General features: G+C 43.6%; 4 protein-coding genes across 4 annotated transcripts in view; 2 read left to right on the top strand and 2 right to left on the bottom strand.

The window, feature by feature from the left end:
* LOC131883417 (prolyl endopeptidase-like) overlaps window positions 1–12,907 on the top strand; it is a 15,197-nt gene extending 2,290 nt beyond the window's left edge. Inside the window, exons 5-12 of the mRNA XM_059230891.1 lie at window positions 173–402; window positions 796–1,150; window positions 1,218–1,412; window positions 1,556–1,743; window positions 3,776–4,060; window positions 11,571–11,706; window positions 11,801–11,923; window positions 12,531–12,907. Of these exons, the coding sequence (XP_059086874.1) occupies window positions 173–402; window positions 796–1,150; window positions 1,218–1,412; window positions 1,556–1,743; window positions 3,776–4,060; window positions 11,571–11,706; window positions 11,801–11,923; window positions 12,531–12,662 (1,644 nt within the window). The 3' untranslated portion in view covers window positions 12,663–12,907. The remainder of the gene's footprint in view (window positions 1–172; window positions 403–795; window positions 1,151–1,217; window positions 1,413–1,555; window positions 1,744–3,775; window positions 4,061–11,570; window positions 11,707–11,800; window positions 11,924–12,530) is intronic.
* LOC131883700 (galactosylgalactosylxylosylprotein 3-beta-glucuronosyltransferase S-like) lies at window positions 6,403–7,779 on the top strand. Its single transcript, XM_059231220.1, has one exon. It carries the CDS (start codon window positions 6,716–6,718, stop codon window positions 7,760–7,762), a length of 1,047 nt encoding a protein of 348 aa, XP_059087203.1. The 5' UTR covers window positions 6,403–6,715; the 3' UTR covers window positions 7,763–7,779.
* On the bottom strand, window positions 7,764–10,875 carry LOC131883696 (fibulin-1-like). The gene is made up of 3 exons (XM_059231216.1): window positions 10,614–10,875; window positions 9,756–10,543; window positions 7,764–9,231 (listed from the first exon to the last, which is right to left on the bottom strand). The coding sequence occupies exons 1-3, from the start codon at window positions 10,800–10,802 to the stop codon at window positions 7,815–7,817; spliced, it is 2,394 nt and encodes a 797-aa protein (XP_059087199.1). The 5' UTR covers window positions 10,803–10,875; the 3' UTR covers window positions 7,764–7,814.
* Window positions 12,908–12,947: 40 nt separating the features above from the next.
* Window positions 12,948–16,203, bottom strand: LOC131883698 (beta-TrCP-like). Its single transcript, XM_059231218.1, has 2 exons — window positions 16,044–16,203; window positions 12,948–15,701 (listed from the first exon to the last, which is right to left on the bottom strand). The coding sequence occupies exon 2, from the start codon at window positions 15,647–15,649 to the stop codon at window positions 13,781–13,783; it is 1,869 nt and encodes a 622-aa protein (XP_059087201.1). The 5' UTR covers window positions 15,650–15,701; window positions 16,044–16,203; the 3' UTR covers window positions 12,948–13,780.
* Window positions 16,204–17,222: the final 1,019 nt, after the last annotated feature.

Below are 17,222 nucleotides of genomic sequence, written 5' to 3'. Positions count from 1 at the left end.
CCAGAACCTTAATAAAAAAAACTCCACCCATTTACCTTATTTCGCGCCATCTGCTTTTGTTTATTGATATGGCATCGTAGCTATACACTAGTTATATGGCTCCCTCGGTAGGATTTGGGTTTTTTATTTCACATACCTAATAATCTAAAATTGAATTGTGCTTATTTCGACATCAGGTCAAAACTACCCCGAAGTGCTGACCAAGATCAAATTTTCCCCCTTAACGTGGACCCATGACAGCAAGGGAATATTCTATGGATACTATCCTGATCATGTCACCGGTGCCGATGGACGTGATACTGCCTCTCATGACAACCAAAAGCTATATTACCACCGGATCGGAACGCCTCAATCGGAAGATGTTCTGTGTGTCGATTTTCCGGAGCATCCTAAATGGCGAGTGTAAGTTTCTTTTTAGAGTAAATGCTTGAAGGAGAGTATGAAAAGAAATTACTGAAAACGAACTTCATGACTTCTTACCTTAAAATTCGGCCAAGATTATGGTGGCTTGATTACGAATCAACAGCACTTGATACGCTGGTTGGATTTCTCGAAGCAATGAACAATTTCGAAGAAATACATATGAGTCTCTATGTCCCTGGCAAACGTTTCGGTACAAGCTCGTTAATTGCACAAATTAAGCAACAATCATTTCCAATCCCAGAGATGTAATATTGACTGAAAATCTATGTGCCGATTAATCAAAAAAATATTGAAAGCTGCTTGCAATCCCTTGAATGCAAAATTTGCACCGTCTTTCCTAAATGATATTAGCCATTCCTTAATGCTTTCCAGAGAGGGCGAAGTGAGCGATTGCGGACGATATTTACTTGTCTGTCCTGGAGTGGATTGCCAAGATAATTTGGTCTTTTTTGCCGACCTCGAAGCTCTTCCCAATGGAATCACTGGAAAAATCAGCTTGACTCAAATCATATTCAAATTCGAGGCTGATTACCAATATGTCACGAACACTGGGTCCAAATTTGTGTTCAGAAGTAACAAGAACGCCCCTCGGTACCAGTTGATCTGCATTGATTTGGAGCACCCGGAAGAGAAGAATTGGTCAATTTTAATCCCGGAACACGAATCAAATATTCTAGAATGGGCTACCTGTGTCGACCAAGACAAGCTGGTCGTGTGCTATATGGAGGTATCGTTTTGGTGTTGAATGATAAATTCACATTAGTTTGTATCCTATCTGAAATACCTCTTCTTAGGATGTCAAAAGTATCCTGAAAACCCATGATTTGAATTCAGGCGCAGTTCTGCATGAATTTCCCTTAGGAGTGGGATCGATTGTGGGCGTTTCTGGGGAGAAAAAGCATTCAGAGTTGTTTTACAAGTTCTCTTCCATGATCACGCCAGGAATAATTTATTTTGTGGATATGTCGACAAAAAATCCAGTTCCAAAGGTATGTTGGACATTTTTGAGGTACCGGGCAGTTTGGTTGAATCATCCAGTAAGGTGCACTTCAATGGCAAAATCAAACGAGTGCATGGGATGTGAGGCCAATAGATTGAATGAATTTACAAATTATTTCCATTTCTTTCACAGGTTTTCATCAAAACTGAAATTGAGGGTTTGGATGAGAGTAAATGCGAAGTGAAGCAAGTGTTCTACCCGAGCAAGGACGGCACCAAAATCCCGATGTTTATCGCGCATAGAAAAGACGAAAAACTTGACGGCAATTCTCCATGTCTTCTATATGGATATGGAGGATTCAACGTATCTTTAACGCCAAGGTACCAACCAATACGACTACAATGCTTCGAGCATTTCGCAACCAAATCATAAGAATGATATTTAGTAATTGGCAATGCCAATCCAAACGTGACGCTTTAAGTGTGATGCCCTGATAATGGAGCTGGTAGTTTGCGGCACGTCACCGTTTCTCTGAGGCATCTCTGAAGGTATATGGTGCGTTTGTGTTTGTGTGTTTGTGTAGAATCGTAAACAATGCTTCGAGCATTTCGCAACCAAATCATAAGAATGATATTTAGTAATTGGCAATGCCAATCCAAACGTGACGCTTTAAGTGTGATGCCCTGGTAATGGAGCTGGTAGTTTGCGGCACGTCACCGTTTCTCTGAGGCATCTCTGAAGGTATATGGTGCGTTTGTGTGTGTGTTTGTGTAGAATCGTAAACAACAATTTGAACCAATTGTCTCATTTAGTTTCGAACAAAAACAATTTCGAACTCTTCTCTCCTACCTTTTTTACTGCGGTTTTCATGGCAAAACCTCAGGGCAGATATTACGGCTTTACATTGCAGATCTCTCAAGGAATACTTACTGTGCTTTTAGAAATGGGGGTTTAAGTTTGTTTTTAAAATGTTTGATGTTCCTTCAGTCTAATGTTATGTCAGTATATGCTACGATACAAAGATTTAACTTTAAAAAGATTGAAGATTTCATTCATTTCACGTACCTCGTTGCACATGAAACCATGTAAAATCGACTAAGTTGAGTAATTTATAGTGAAAACTTCTGGATATGAACGATGGTTCTTGTAAGTATCTAAGTTGAATGGTGTGTTTGTTCAGAGAGTTTAACAATAATTTCACTCCACTATGTAAGGAAATGTTCATTCGATTGTAATAAGTAGACCTCGGAAAAAGGTGCCTTCTTAGCCAAACTATTAAATTACGTTAACAAAAATGCGAAAGAAGTTAAGGAAAATGCGTAATTACAAAGACTTGGCCCCCAAATGTGTTTACTATTGAGTTTACTAGGAATTAACATATTGTTCTCGCAAAGTTTGACATTGGGACGCCTATTCAATTGATACAGATGTCATGGTAAACAATCTATTCTCTTCCGGAGCCTACTGTTTTTATTGCTTAGGGAGCTTTTGTCTACACAATGATTGTGCATGTGGGTTTTGGGTCGAATCAAACTCATGACAGTAGCTCTCCTTTTTTGCAGACTTTCCCAAACAGAAAAAGGGAGTTGAATTTGATAATCAAATTCGTTAGTAGGCCAAATATTCTATAAAGCTTCAGCAGCAACATAACATAAAAAGTACATTGTTTGGAGCAGTTAGTAAAGCCGGTGAAAACCCAAACCAATAAAAAAAAATTGCTTAAGGCCTCTGGCTGAGAGGTTAATCCTTCATCTGATCATGTTGCACAGAAGCAAAAAAAAGGTCACAACCAAGGAACAACAGATTAAGAGGGAAGCCAGTAAGGATTCAAATGATTTCTAAAAGGTTAAAAATGTCTTGAATTTGAAAAACTTTTTTTTTTCGAACGTTCTTAAAGTCAAAAATTTGCTTTCGGCCGAAAAGGCTTAATAAAGTTGAAAAGATTCTACAAGGTTAAACTTTTTTGAGATCTAGTTATCAGCCAGGAAGAAATAATTGCTGATAGATAATGCAACAATCGCAAGGAATTAAGGCAGCGGCCGAAAAAACAAACGATACAAATACATATGGATAAAAAGCTCCTTTGAATAAAAGGAGATGTGATGTTACGCGTCTTCACAGCGTGAGAATATCCTTCATACCATGTCATTGTAAATAGGTAGTGATTTAATCTTTGGAGGTCTTTGTCCTGATCGATGTTTGAGCTAGGTACTTTCGCCCAGTTGTGTTCTACGGCAATTTACTAATGATAAAACATAATACTTTTACGGAGAGCTAATTCTTGATGATGTGATGTTCCGCATCAAACAAACTGCAAAAACATTGCAAAATTGACTAATTACACAGTTTGCCTTTGCGCTGTATGAACACATTGAGTAATGCCTAAATATTTTTTGGTTATTTTCTTTCCAGCTTCTCAATCAGTCAGCTGTTTTTTATTCAGCACTTTGGTGTCTTGGCAATTCCCAATATCCGTGGTGGGGGTGAATACGGCAGAACGTGGCACGATGGTGGACGGTTACTGAATAAGCAAAACGTATTCGACGATTTCGTGGCTGCGGCTGAGTTTCTTGTCCAAAATAAGTACACAAGAAAGGAAAAGCTAACTATCAAAGGTGGATCCAATGGAGGCCTTCTCGTGGGAGCGTGTCTTAACCAGCGTCCTGATCTTTTCGGGGCTGGAGTAGCAGCCGTTGGGTAAGTGGAATTTAGCTCTCAAGTTGAAGAGCTCATTGAAACAGGCATTATCGGCTACGCCGATTGAGCTAATGAAATGAACTTTAAAATGGACTTGAAATTATTATAGAGCGTTCATCTATCATTGGTAGAACAATTAGATGAGATAGAAAAGAGCCGGCGTGGGCAGTATTTGATGGCCTCGGATAAACGATATGACGTTGCACGTATGGTGGTGAACAACATGTTATATGTAGGTTCAGAAAGCAAAACAAAATGTTGCTGGAAGCCGTTTCACTTATAGCTCTATCTATAACTGCTATTTCATGGGAATTTTTCTTGTTTTGAACCAATCTACTTGATGTGCCTAGTTGCTTATGTTCGATGCAACTCTAGATAGTGGTGCGGCGCATACTTGTTTTGAAAGATCACCCAGCAATCTTTTTTTTTTAGCCATTTTAAAACAAATTAGCCATTTGTAATCTCTCATGTGTCAATCATGAAAAAGTGGACCTAGATCTTTATCCATACTATTTAAGCTTAGTAAAAATATTTTTAGTTTTGGCATAATTTTTGACTCATTTTTGCCTAACTAGGGTTGTATTAAGACTTTGAAACTCCATTAGATCATGGCTAGGCGTCAGATGGCTCAAAACCAAGTAATACCAAAAAAAATTCATCCAATGATGATAAGCAGGGCTGCCCAAATGATGCAAATAAAATTGGCAAAATTTGCAATGAAATATCCAAAAAAATGCAGTTATTTCTTTGCTCTCTTTAATTATATAAGAGGTAGCAGGAAAATTATGAAACGGCAAAATGGTATGGTAATCAAAAATTCAAGAGCATGTAAAAACTAATGTGCGCAAACTTACTTTATAAGCACTCAACTGTATTGAATGATAAAAACAGACTTTTTTTTTCCTTTTTCGAAGTGCGCCACGCAGCCAACGCTAAAAGGGTTGAAGTGTGGTAGGTTACTAATAAGCTTCAAATAACGTCCGCATGCACCTGGACGCGCGCTCACTACCTCCGATGTGTTCTGAAATTACTTTGTGTTCAGTAGTTTGGCAGCAGGGTGTTTGGCCGATCCACTACTTTAGCGTTGACCTGCTATTTCACCAATCATTTATCTAAAGAATCATTTCATTTTCTAAGTCAATCCCCCTTGCACACAGAGAGGCCTAGATAGAAACAGAAAAAAATCAGAATGACATTTCTGTCCTTAGAATTAGGGATCTGATGTATGCGCTTGAGAAACTCCCTGTCCTATGTGCCGCGTTTTTCAAGGGCCTAAGCAACCCTAGAGACTGCGATCATAATTTCAGAAAATCGCTAGCACACAGAGCATGGCACCCCAAGATAATTACCGACCTTGTTGTGGATGATGTTCTCTGGCGCATCAGAAGAACCCTCGCTCGGATCCTCGTTCTCTCTCTCGTCCTATTGGTGCTAGCTCGTGATTGTCCCTTTCTCTCTATCTTTTTCTCATTTGAAGAAGAGAAGAATTAGGAGCAATAGGGGCACTACGAGGGCTCGGTACAGGATCAGGATTGCCATTCCACGATGAACTTTTCGGTCTGACGGATTTATTGTCACGTAATTCTTGGCGAAAAGTTAGGCGATGTCTGGGAGTTCATTCTTACCATGATTTCGGCCAAGATTGAGGTATCGCCTGGGAGAACTTCTCTACCTAATGCTAGCCATTGGCCCGATTTGTGATAGAACTTTGGCGGGTTTTCCTCTGATGTTTCCAATGAGAAAGCGGTTAAACCTGTCGAGTTTATCGGTCTCTAACCCCTTTCCATTTGAATTTGATTATTTTGTTTCATTTTAATTATTTGCTCTGGGCAAGTGATGTCTTGGCCAAAGTGTAAGAACCGAAAAAATCTGCAATTAAATTAACCTCATATTGAACGCTTTTCCGTGAATTTTCTTCGGGTGAAATGGCTATTAACACATTGAAGTAGCAGCTGCACGATGAAAATCAGCACAAATTTTGGGAGGTCATTGGGGCACTTTTCAAAACAGTAGAGATACTAAAAATCCAAGATATAAATCTCAATATTGGACAATAACAGTTTCTAAGGTTTCAAAAAGTTTATTGCAGAAATACGAAATTCTAAAATACAAAAAAATCAGCCGCATAACGGCTCTTTTCTTCTAAAATTAGTTTTTATCCATGTTTATGAGTGAAACTTAGACAGTTTATAAAAATACCCACCTGCATGAACCATTCCCTTAATGGATAAAAGAACTGAACCTTCAATTTAATCCTTCAGCAAAGAGATATGAAGCCTCAAAAGTTTCTGGCGATATTTCTTGGCCGATTTGGCGGTTGGGGGTCTCGAAAATCTGGCAACCCTATATATGTAGGGGATCCGAGGGAGCTCACTCATGGCTGACGGACGAAGCTACACTAGCATGTTTCAGCAATTCTTATCATGCGATTGAGTGCGAAAACTCGATTCCTAAATTCATGTGTCGTTGGTGGATCGGTGGATGGTTCGTCAAAGCTAGCCTGGCCATGATCGTTCGAAGTCTCAGTCCTCTTCGGGGCAGATACTACCACTTGACTAACTCACTCCTGACCAACTCAAGTGTCCACTTGTGAGACTGGCATTACACTTGTCTTTCGGTAGCAATTAACGCGATCTGTGTGTTTCTAAATGTCAAATGGTGAGGGCCCGATTGAAAGCCAGACTATTTCCTAGTCAGTCGGTGAAACCCATCATGAATCCCCGACTCTCGATGTTGCGATTCACCATCACCTTCCTCTTCATCCTGACCTCGTTGTTCTACCTGATTCGATCCAAATCGGCGGGGAGCTCGCCCAGCTATGACAGTCTGTACATTCGCATGTGTCACAATGCTTTGCCCGAATTGGGACACAAGCTAAACCGAACTCAACCCGTGCTGTACATTGTCACGCCCACTTTTGCCCGCCGGGAACAAGTGGCCGAGCTGACCCGGTTGGCTCAAACCCTACTCCATGTCAGCAACATGATCTGGTTCGTGATCGAAGATGCCACGGAATGCTTGCCCATGGTGGGTGAACACTTGGCCCGACATCAGATCCCTTACGTCCATATGGTCTCTCCGCTCCCAGAGATGTTTCTGGGCAAGGGTAAGAAGCCACGGGGCGTATCGCAACGCAATGCAGCTATCCAGTGGATTCTCACCCATCCTGAACTTCCGGATGGGGTGCTCTATTTTGCCGATGACGACAACACTTATGACTTAAGATTGTTCGAAGATATCCGCAAAACCAAGAAAGTGTCCATGTTTCCCGTGGGTCTTTTGGCCAACACAGGCGTCAGTAGTCCCGTCGTGATGAATGGGCGTGTGGTGGGATTTTCAGATCCATGGTTTGCTAAGCGGAAATTTCCATTGGACATGTCGGGCTTTGCCGTGAATATTCGACTTTTAAGTTACAACCCGTCTCGAGTACCCATGCCATTTATCCCTGGGTATCAAGAAGACAAATTTCTGCAAGGCCTCGTTTCCAGTTGGGAAGACATTGAGCCCTTAGCTGAAAACTGTACCAAAGTATGGGTGTGGCACACCACCACGGTCGAGACCCCGGCCGGATCGTTTAGGTCAAATAGTCCTGGCACTAATCTTCAGGACTTATTTCAAGAACTTCAATCGACCGGTGTGATAAAAACTTCCAATACGGCTCCAGTTCTTCCAGTTTGTCATGCAGACAAAATATGTGAATAAATCGAGGTACACCAAAATGGTGCCTTTTTATTCGTTCGGTATCAGGATGTCATCAGAACTCGTAGGGTGTAACATAGATAAAGATATTAGCCGCGGCAGACGCCTGATATTTGCCCACGTGATACATTTCCATTAATAGCTCGAGTGAGATGTCTTGGGGCCCTTGAATGGGCTTCACAATAGAGAGAATCGCGCTATGATCACCCGTTCTTAATCTGAAGTAATCCGACGTGACAGGTTTAACGTTGCTTGGAGCGCGAACGTCATTGACTTTCAAAGTGAATTTCGTTGTGAGCATGGGGTATCGAGCGCTCTGCATGGTGAAAAGGTTAACCCCCTGGCCTTGCACCCGCAGATTTGAAATTAGTGCAATGAAGTTATAGGACACTGACACTGGCTTTCTACGACAGGCCAAATCATCCGTCGGGCAGCGGGATGATATTCTTCTACATCGACGGGAATGGCCTTCTTCCCTTTGATAGTCGGGTGGGCACGAGATATCGTTGCATTTGTAGCCGCCCCTAATGTTGAAGCAATTCTGGTTTCTTCCAAGACAAGGGTTTCCTGTGGCACATTCATCAATATCTTGGCAGGATCGACCGTTGCTTGAGAGCGAATAACCTTGGGGACAGGAGCATTTGTACGATCCAGCTTCATTGAGACAATTCCCAATGCAAATGTCGTCATAGTCGGCGCATTCATCGACATCAACGCAGGTTCTACCATCCAAAGAAAGTCGAAAGCCCGGCTGACAATCGCATCTATATGACCCCCAGATGTTGGTGCATCGTTGCTGGCATATATTTGGGATTTCTCGACATTCGTTGATGTCGACACAAACCGCGTTTCGATGTTTAAAACCCAATTTGCACGAGCAACGATATGAGCCAATGGAGTTTTGACATTCGGAATCCACTCCGCAAATATTGCCGTTGTATAAAGAACATTCGTCTATGTCCTCGCACCGACCCGTGGAAGAACGAAGTTCAAAACCTATTGGACACTCGCATTTGTAGCTTCCGATTGTATTGAGGCACGTTCGTCCCCCAAAACAGAGGGCTAATCCGGTGTCACACTCGTCGATATCCACGCACCGATTAAGATTCCGATCCAAAGTCATTCCCATTTCGCAATGACTCACACAGTTGTAGGAGCCCATAGTATTGTGGCATCTTTCGCCTCTTGGACAAGCGTTGTTGTAATCACATTCGTCAATGTCAATGCATTTACCAGAGGGTCCGGGTTCGAATCCAGTCTGGCATCTTAGGATGTTGCAAAGGCCGTCCTCGTTCAAAATTTCTCCTACGTTGCACCGCCGCTTTTCACAACGAAACGATCCTTGGGTATTCATGCATAGATAGCCTGGTCCCAAGTTGGCGCAATTATGTGTTCCCACCGCACACTCGTCATCGTCCTCACACCTTCCCGTCTCGTAGTTCAAAGTGTATCCCGTTCCACAGGTGGTGAATCTAAGAACCAGCGTCAAAAGCGGTATTAAGTCGGCAAAAGTTGGCTATTGAATGTTTAGTTGAAGGCAATAATCATAATTGCTTTTCTTGGATTTCGAACATTTTTCCCACCAAAAGTTGCCCACTCTAGGTGTAGCTTCAAACACTGTTCAACATGCAATCAACAAATTAAGAAACTTGGAGGGTTGCAATAAAGGGCTAGTAACTGACGACATTAACTTTGAAGTGGGTCGTTTAAAAGTCTTGTTAAGAGTTTATGCTCTTTGCCCATAGTAGACCGAAGATACAAATTTCGTCTGTCGTCTTCATGGCAAAACTTGAACAACCTTTCCTGAGTTGCCTTGATCAGGCTTTGGACCCAACCTTGGCAAGATTCATTCATTTGATACATATTTTGATCTGATTAAATGCCTACTTTGGTTAAATTGAATGAATATGCGAAAAAATACTCTCTTCAATCGGATGCCCTCAAGCTGTACAATTAATAATAACAGAGTAATGAACCCATTCATCGTATGTTTTACCTGATACAATTGTGGGATCCCAGGGTGTTATTACATCTTTGTGAAGGGAGGCAATCGTGAATCCCCAGTTTGCATTCATTGATATCCTCGCAAAATCCCGTGGTTTGATTCACCAGATAACCAGAAGGACAAGATTGGATGCCTCGAAACTGTCTCTCACATTGAAATCCTCCGTCGGTATTGATGCAGTCGCTTTGGCTTGTGCAATTATGTATGCCCTCGGAACACTCGTTGACGTCAATACACGAAAGCAAAAAAAATCTGTAGCCTTTGGGACAATCCTCCAATTCCGAGTCCGCCTCGAAAGTTTCGCACATGAACCCCCCTATTGTATTCCGACACTCTTCCATGCTTAGATCACAGTTGTGGGAATCCTCTTGACACTCGTCGATGTCGTCGCACACGTTCAAGCGGGAGTTGTGTCGAAATCCTTTGGGACATTTGTTGGGCTTGTAAATGGACAATCTCGTTGCCTCGTCGACGCCCACCAAAGTCTGGGAGTCATCGGGCTCGGTAAAAGTACCATTATGGATTTCTTCGCAACATATTTTGAAAGAGTCCCTCCAAGGGTCAGCGAACACATCGGTCAACGAAAGGCAGTCTTTAGTTTGGGAACTGATTTGCAGTCCCAGTTTGCAACCAATGCAACAATCTTTGAAATGATCTCCACCCTCTCCACTGAGCTTTAAACAAGGTCTCCCAGCTTGTCCAGCCGTCACGCCAAGTTCACATTGATGTTTCCGAAGGCTGTCTTTGCAGCAGATCTCCATCGCAGTCACGCATAAAGTCTAGCATAAATGTATCATTCATTTTTTGTATTGGCACAAGAAAAGATTTGACAACAGAAGTAACACCAACCTGAATTTCGAAGGGAATGTCTGGGACTGGAACAGGGAAGCTGTCACATCCGTTGCGATGATCAGTGGACCACCTTTCTCCCATTGTGCAGCACTTATCCAGCTCTGATTTGAGTGTTAGGGTGTCTTGCAGCTTTAGCAAGACTACGTAGAACATGAAACATACCACGTCTCTCCGAGACGAGGCCATTTTTATTGATTATAGATTAATTAAAAAGAAAAACCAGAGAACTTGGGCAAAAGCAGAGTCTCGAAAACGTGGACTCCAGTAAACGACTAAATTCTCAGCAAGTTGCGCTCATTGGAAGAGATGGATGTTCCACAATTGTCCACAGTACCGTGGCTTGTTCTCATGTGCACGATAGGCATTTACATCAGTTGAGCCCGGAAAAGATGAGCATCACCCTCTCTGACGGTAGAGTGGCACGTTTAGCTCAATCAAGCCCCTCCAATTATGCTCGATTACTGCAGCATTGTGCTCATTTTCTCTTGTGGAATTTGAGTTTTCCCGCAACGGAGTCGACATCCAATCCTTGTCTAGTGTCAACTAATGTCCAGAAGTTTCCTTGAAGCAATTCTTGAAGAATGAGCCCTCGACCGAGTGTGCAACTTGGGGTACCCCATATTCATCGTGTTGGACAGAATCATCAAGTTTTATTTGGGAATATGAAAAAACTTTGAAGTTGCCGGATTTTTTTTGCTTTTATAAGGATTTGCAATTGTGCACTGACTGAACTGATAAACTAAGATTATTGCCCATGATAAACTAATGTTAACATGCTAGCATGGGCAATATGTTTCACATTTCAAGTACAATTCATATTAAGTTTATGGCGGTTTGTTGCCATTTTGCATTATTGGCTATGTACTTTCTGGGAGCGACGGTTATATCTCTTAATGAAAACCCCTATACTGCGGTGCAATTTTATTTCATTTAACACGTTGCCTCCCTCCCCAGAGTCATGGATATGATCAGATTTCATAAGTTCACCATTGGACACGCGTGGTGTTCGGACTTTGGAAACCCTGAGACTGAAGAACATTTCAAATACTTGCTGACGTATTCGCCCCTTCACAATATTCGAGTACCCGAGGTAAGGTTATCCTTCAAATCACCAGCTCTTCTGGTTCCTCCTTCATCTTCATTCTGTGGTAGGAGGTTCATATGATCGATTACTTTGATTTCAGGGCGATGTTCAATACCCTTGTGTGCTACTCACGACGGCAGATCATGATGATCGGGTTGTTCCGTCACATTCGTTGAAGTTCATCGCTGAATTACAACAAACGTTGCGAGAAGTACAGAAACAGGTAAATGACTATTTACATAGTCCTCAAATTTAATTTGCGTTATTGAATGATTGGAAAAGTATATGTTTGAACGGACACTTGTCAGTACTTCCAAAATCTGGAGGCTCGGGGGATCAAATAAATATGAACAGCGTGTTGATTTCCAAATGAAATAGGGTTTTGATATCCATTTTTCTGTTAGTATATCATTTGCTGGCTTGGTCATCAATGCACTCAATAGTCTGCAAGATTTGAGGCAATGTACGTAAGCCATCGAAGAATTTAGAAGTGGAAAAATGTGTCTTCATAATTTTCTGCAAGAGATTCTTGAATTATAGTTTCTCCTTTTTCCCTCACTAAACCAACTCTCTGTTCAAATCTATTTGATCTCTTGGTATCCTCTCTTTAAAAAGTACTCTGAAGTAGGCTAAAATTCATTTCATCTTGACCCAACTGACTAGTACCTTGAACGATACCTAACGTGACATGTTAACATAGATCAAATAATAATATCATGAACTCTGAGTGTTTCAAATTAGTCAAAACCAGATTAATGACTGAATACTTGTACTTGTTGAAATAAGAACTACCTGCAATGTGTCGTCACCTTTCTTTCCCATGCTTTCAGACTAACCCATTGCTAATTCGTGTGGAAACCAAAGCTGGTCATGGTGGTGGCAAGCCCACGAGCAAATCAATCGAGGAAATCACAGATGTTCTCTGCTTCTTGGTCAAAACCTTGGGGTACGAATTCAAGTGACATATTGATGAGAACCTAGAATCGTTGGAATTTATCCAACTCGATGCTGACGCGCCACAACGACCCCGGAAAAATATCACCACTTCTATTGCTAAAACAACTTCAATATCATCAAGACTTTGTGCCATGATGTAACTTCCTGGAGCTGATTCTAGTAATTAATCCTCTTACCTTGTAGACATTTTGACAACTTCTTTTACTAACTATAGTGACAACCAATCAATAAAAGTGAATCACATCCTCTCGCAATGCGTTTTTCGAACAGAAAGCCAAAATATCTTCAGATCATTTGGAAAAAAGAATGTATTTCGTGTACGCCCGGGTTTTCATTTACGTGTCGCTGCGTCACAGCACGGGATCGAGAGTGTTACCATGTCGGGGAATGCATTCACCGTTGCCAATGGCTCCAGCGTTAATTCGATCGCGAAACACATCGAATAATGAGAGGACTTCTTCATTAAGAGGTACCACCACTGCCGACAATAGTCTAGTCCTGCATTCCAAGTCGAAAATATTCATTCCACCGAGTCCATAGAAGCGGGAATGAGATTCAAATTTTCCCCAAGAGGGATAAAAATAACAGAATAACTTAGAAGTGGACATTGACTTGGTCAAGAAAGAAAAATTGTACCACCACAAAGAAGGAGAAAATATATCTAGAAATTTCAATCAGTGCGTGATAGTTGATTGTTGTGGGTTGACATTTTCGTTAGATAAGAAAGTGTGGCAATGAAAATAGAGAGTTCTAAGTCACGGAATGAGGGACGGGTTTTTGAACTAGATTTCAGCCCGACGGATACATTGTCAATGACATTTTTGCTGATATGGCCAAATGGGCCCCAATGATCAACCATCACTAATGGAGGTCGATGGAACGATAGGTCAAGCGAACTAGACGAAAGGAAGAGGCATTTCTTTCATTTCGACAAATGAGTGCTGAAGCGGTGGTGATAATGGAAATGGTGGGGACTTTTAGAAGTAGAAGAAGTTGTTGTAGTAGATTTAGCATATGTTCAAGTTGAAAGCCCAACAGAGCTAGACAAGCCGACAGGTTAGTGGTGGGCGGGCGTTTGTTTTTTGTCCTTTTCTTTCTTTTTCGTACATGAAGATTCATTAAGTTAGTGAGCTCGACGTTCATGGAATGAGTTGGGATTACTGGGAGACCGCCCATCGACAGACGAGCAGTTTAGAAAATCCCAAATCAGGATAGTATCATCATGCGAGCTGCTCACTATCTGGAATTCATCAAACTGCAGCCTAAAGACACGACCCGAATGCTCCATGAGTGTACGAATGCATAAGGTTCCTGACGGTGCGCGAGGGTTGAGTGCGGCGGCCAGATCCCAGACTTTGATCTTGCCGTCGTATGCGCCACTCACAATGCGTTTGCTGTCAAATCGAATGCATCGGACCAGTTCCTCGTGGCCTTCGAGCACCCGCAAGCACGCTCCACTCTCTATGTCCCACAAGCGAATGGTATTGTCTGAGCTTCCGGACACGATCAGTCGGTCCAGATATTGGAGGCAAGCGATCCCCCTCTTGTGCCCGTTGAGTGTGCGCACAAACTCACAAGAGGAGGTGTTCCATACCTTGATGGTTCTATCACCCGAAGCTGACACAATGTATTTCTCGTCAAAATCCACGACGTTGACGGCCGCGCGATGGCCCACGAGCACGCGCCGGAGGTTGATTTCCGTGGAAGACACCATGTCCCACACCGCGATGGACCGATCCTTCGAGCAAGTCACCATCATGCCGTTGTAGAATCGAAGATGGAGCACGGCCTCGCAATGATGAATCAGGGTGTTAACCATTTCACCACTAGCCACATCCCACACGCGGACCGTAGAATCGGACGAGCCGGAAATGATCACTTTGTCGTCGTACTGGAGGCAAAGCACTGAACCCGTGTGTCCGTTGAGCACGCGAAGGCAGGACAACGAGTTCCTGTCCCACATCTTAATGGTGTTATCACGCAGACCCGAAACGATCTTGTTGTCGTCGTACTGGAGACAGTAAACGCCTTTGGAGTTTTCCGAGCGGCAATTAATGCGCTGGAGGTTATGTTTGCCACACCGCCAATTGTTCTCAATTGTTTCAATGTCCTTGATGATGGACGGGTAGAGGCGCCGGTAGAACGAGTGATCCGGATGCGACTCGCCCGGCTTGGGAATGAACAGATACTTGATCCAGGTCCGGCGCTCGGCCAATCCGCGCCACAAACTGTCCGTGTGCACTTTGCGCTCGATGAGCTTCTTCCACAACATGCCTTCGGAGATGACGCGCAGCCACGACGTGCACACCAACTCGGCCGCGCACAAAGATTGGGCGTCCAAGTAGCTGAGAATGTTCTCAGCCACATGATCCAGGCCTTTCTTGGGCAGCAGGCTGATAAAGTCCCGCTGAAGCATGGGTTTGAGAAAGGCATTGACCGTGCCGTGCTGATGATGGCACATGCCCTGTAACAAGTCTTCCACGAAGTCGATCTGATCTTGTTCCGTCCACGAATGGAAATGGTTCAAGCACACACACTTCTCCTTGAGGTACTTGGGCGAGGGTTCGTATTTCGTGGTCGGGGCCACGTTGGCCCAAGCCGTGTCCGTGGCGCCGCTCACCAAACTCACCACCGGACTACCCGGCGTGCCCGACTTGCTCCGCCCTTTGGACACGCTCATGGAATCACCACCCATCAGGTAGGTCGAGGGCGACATTTGCATGGGTGTGGGTAGATCGTCGCTCGTGCCACCCAACATCATCATGCGGGACAGACCACTGTGATGGCCCCGATCTTCAGGGTTATGACTGCCACTCCCGTTCCCTCCCACGCCCACGCCTCCGCCGCCATTGCCGCGCAACGGACTCAAAATAACATCTTGGGCCACCTCGTCCACATCGTCCACCTCATCATCCTCGTCCTCATCGAAATCCCGAGGAATGGGATCGCCCGAAGCCGAGCCGGAGTTCGAGCCCGTATCCATGTCATCCATGGTGGGCGGCCTAGTAAGCGGGTGAAGGCTTGGCTTCAAACGGGCGAAGGGACTACAATTAGAATGAACATAAATCAGACATCACATTCAATTTATGAATAAGCTAGGATAGACACTCCTCCAATGTTCCCCGCCCCTCCCACACCCCGCATGAAATGGTGGACTCATCTCCCAACTTCCAACTCCGGCGGATCAGCTCAAGGTTAATCCAAGGTCACCCCTGGTGTCCGTTAGCTTGTACCATGGCCTCCAATCTGGAGAGTCCCACCCTCAGGGCTGCTTCAGCCCTTGGACCCGCCTGTGGGGATGGCCCACCCGCTCACTCACCCCCTTCCCACCCCGCCATTTGTCCAGAATGTATGAATGGCCCTAGGATTTGAAGGCGTGATCTCACCTGGATGGACTCGGAGCTGATTGGGGCACCCAAGGCCAAATTGCAAGTTGCTGGCCGACCTTTGCTGAGCGAGATTCACCCACCGAAGACAATGGTGTTATGACACACAAACCACACACACACTTACTCACAGACAGGAGTCTCTTGCTCGCTCTCTCTTGCTTGGCCAACCCGACAGCCCTGGCCACAGCCACAGCACCCCTTCCACAGCTACGGCCCGCCGCCCCAGCTGAAAGACCTTCGGGTGATTCCCCTGGCTCGACTCAGGACTCGAGGCAGGATTGGACGAGCGCAAAGCTCAAATCAAGCGCAACTCCAGGACGAATGGACTGACTGGAGGGGAAGCGGATTAACAGGGAGGAGATTCAGCGGATTCCGGCTGTGAGTCACATGAAAATGCTCTATGAATTGGCCCTGGTTGGACAGCAGTTATAGCCATTTTCGAGACCAATGGCCAAGCTCAAGAATTGGGTATTCAGCTATTCGGAAGGAAAGATTAGTTTGAAATAGGTCAAATAAATCCTTTGTCGATTATGCAGCCAGCAGGTCACGTATTCCTATCAAACTATTTCAAGACTCAATTATATTTTCGCTAATGAAAGTACCGGCCATGCGATGCTTATCTCGAATTTAGGGACAAACTAATTCCCTCTTTAAAAAACAATTACGTAGCCATTGGGCCAATATTAAAAAAAAAGATACATGCCATCTTCTAAGTGACTTCAATGAAATTTAGCCGATTTTTCATTCATAGTTTTAGACCTGAGTCCTATTACAGAAATAGCCTTGATCTATTAGGAAATCCAGACACTTCAAAATAGTCTTGAACATGCTTTTTAAGACAAATAAAGTCATTTTAAGTATTGGAATATTTTTGACCATCTAAAGATTATTATCTCAACTCAAAGCTCATTGATCCATTCTTACTTTACAAAGTTTGAATGTAGAAACATAATTTGATTTCTGATCAATATATGCAATGGGCGGAGAGTTGAACCTCGCCACACCAGTAAGGCAGTGACAGTGTTGGCATGTGATAGCTCCTCCCTCTCTGCTTGTCATTGTCTTTGATATTAGATCTGAAAGTTTGCTTGCCAAGGTTGGGGGGAGGTGAATCCAATCAGGGGTCTCTCTCATGCTAGGAAGCCACATCTCCTAAACCTCCAAAACAATTCACCC

The sequence above is a fragment of the Tigriopus californicus genome, chromosome 7, assembly GCF_007210705.1.
Source record: "Tigriopus californicus strain San Diego chromosome 7, Tcal_SD_v2.1, whole genome shotgun sequence".
Lineage (NCBI taxonomy): Eukaryota > Metazoa > Arthropoda > Copepoda > Harpacticoida > Harpacticidae > Tigriopus > Tigriopus californicus.
The sequence above is the reverse complement of the archived record's forward strand: the minus strand, read 5'-3'. Positions and strand labels throughout refer to the sequence as shown.

What these genes read in the sequence shown, in the direction of transcription:
- LOC131883698 (XM_059231218.1), bottom strand. Translation starts at nt 15,649, where the DNA reads ATGGATGACATGGATACGGGCTCGAACTCCGGCTCGGCTTCGGGCGAT.
- LOC131883696 (XM_059231216.1), bottom strand. Translation starts at nt 10,802, where the DNA reads ATGGCCTCGTCTCGGAGAGACGTGGTATGTTTCATGTTCTACGTAGTC. An exon ending in ACATTCCCTTCGAAATTCAG is followed by an intron (nt 10,544 to 10,613) that starts GTTGGTGTTACT and finishes CATTTATGCTAG; the next exon opens with ACTTTATGCGTGACTGCGAT. An exon ending in GGATCCCACAATTGTATCAG is followed by an intron (nt 9,232 to 9,755) that starts GTAAAACATACG and finishes GCTGGTTCTTAG; the next exon opens with ATTCACCACCTGTGGAACGG.
- LOC131883700 (XM_059231220.1), top strand. Translation starts at nt 6,716, where the DNA reads ATGGTGAGGGCCCGATTGAAAGCCAGACTATTTCCTAGTCAGTCGGTG.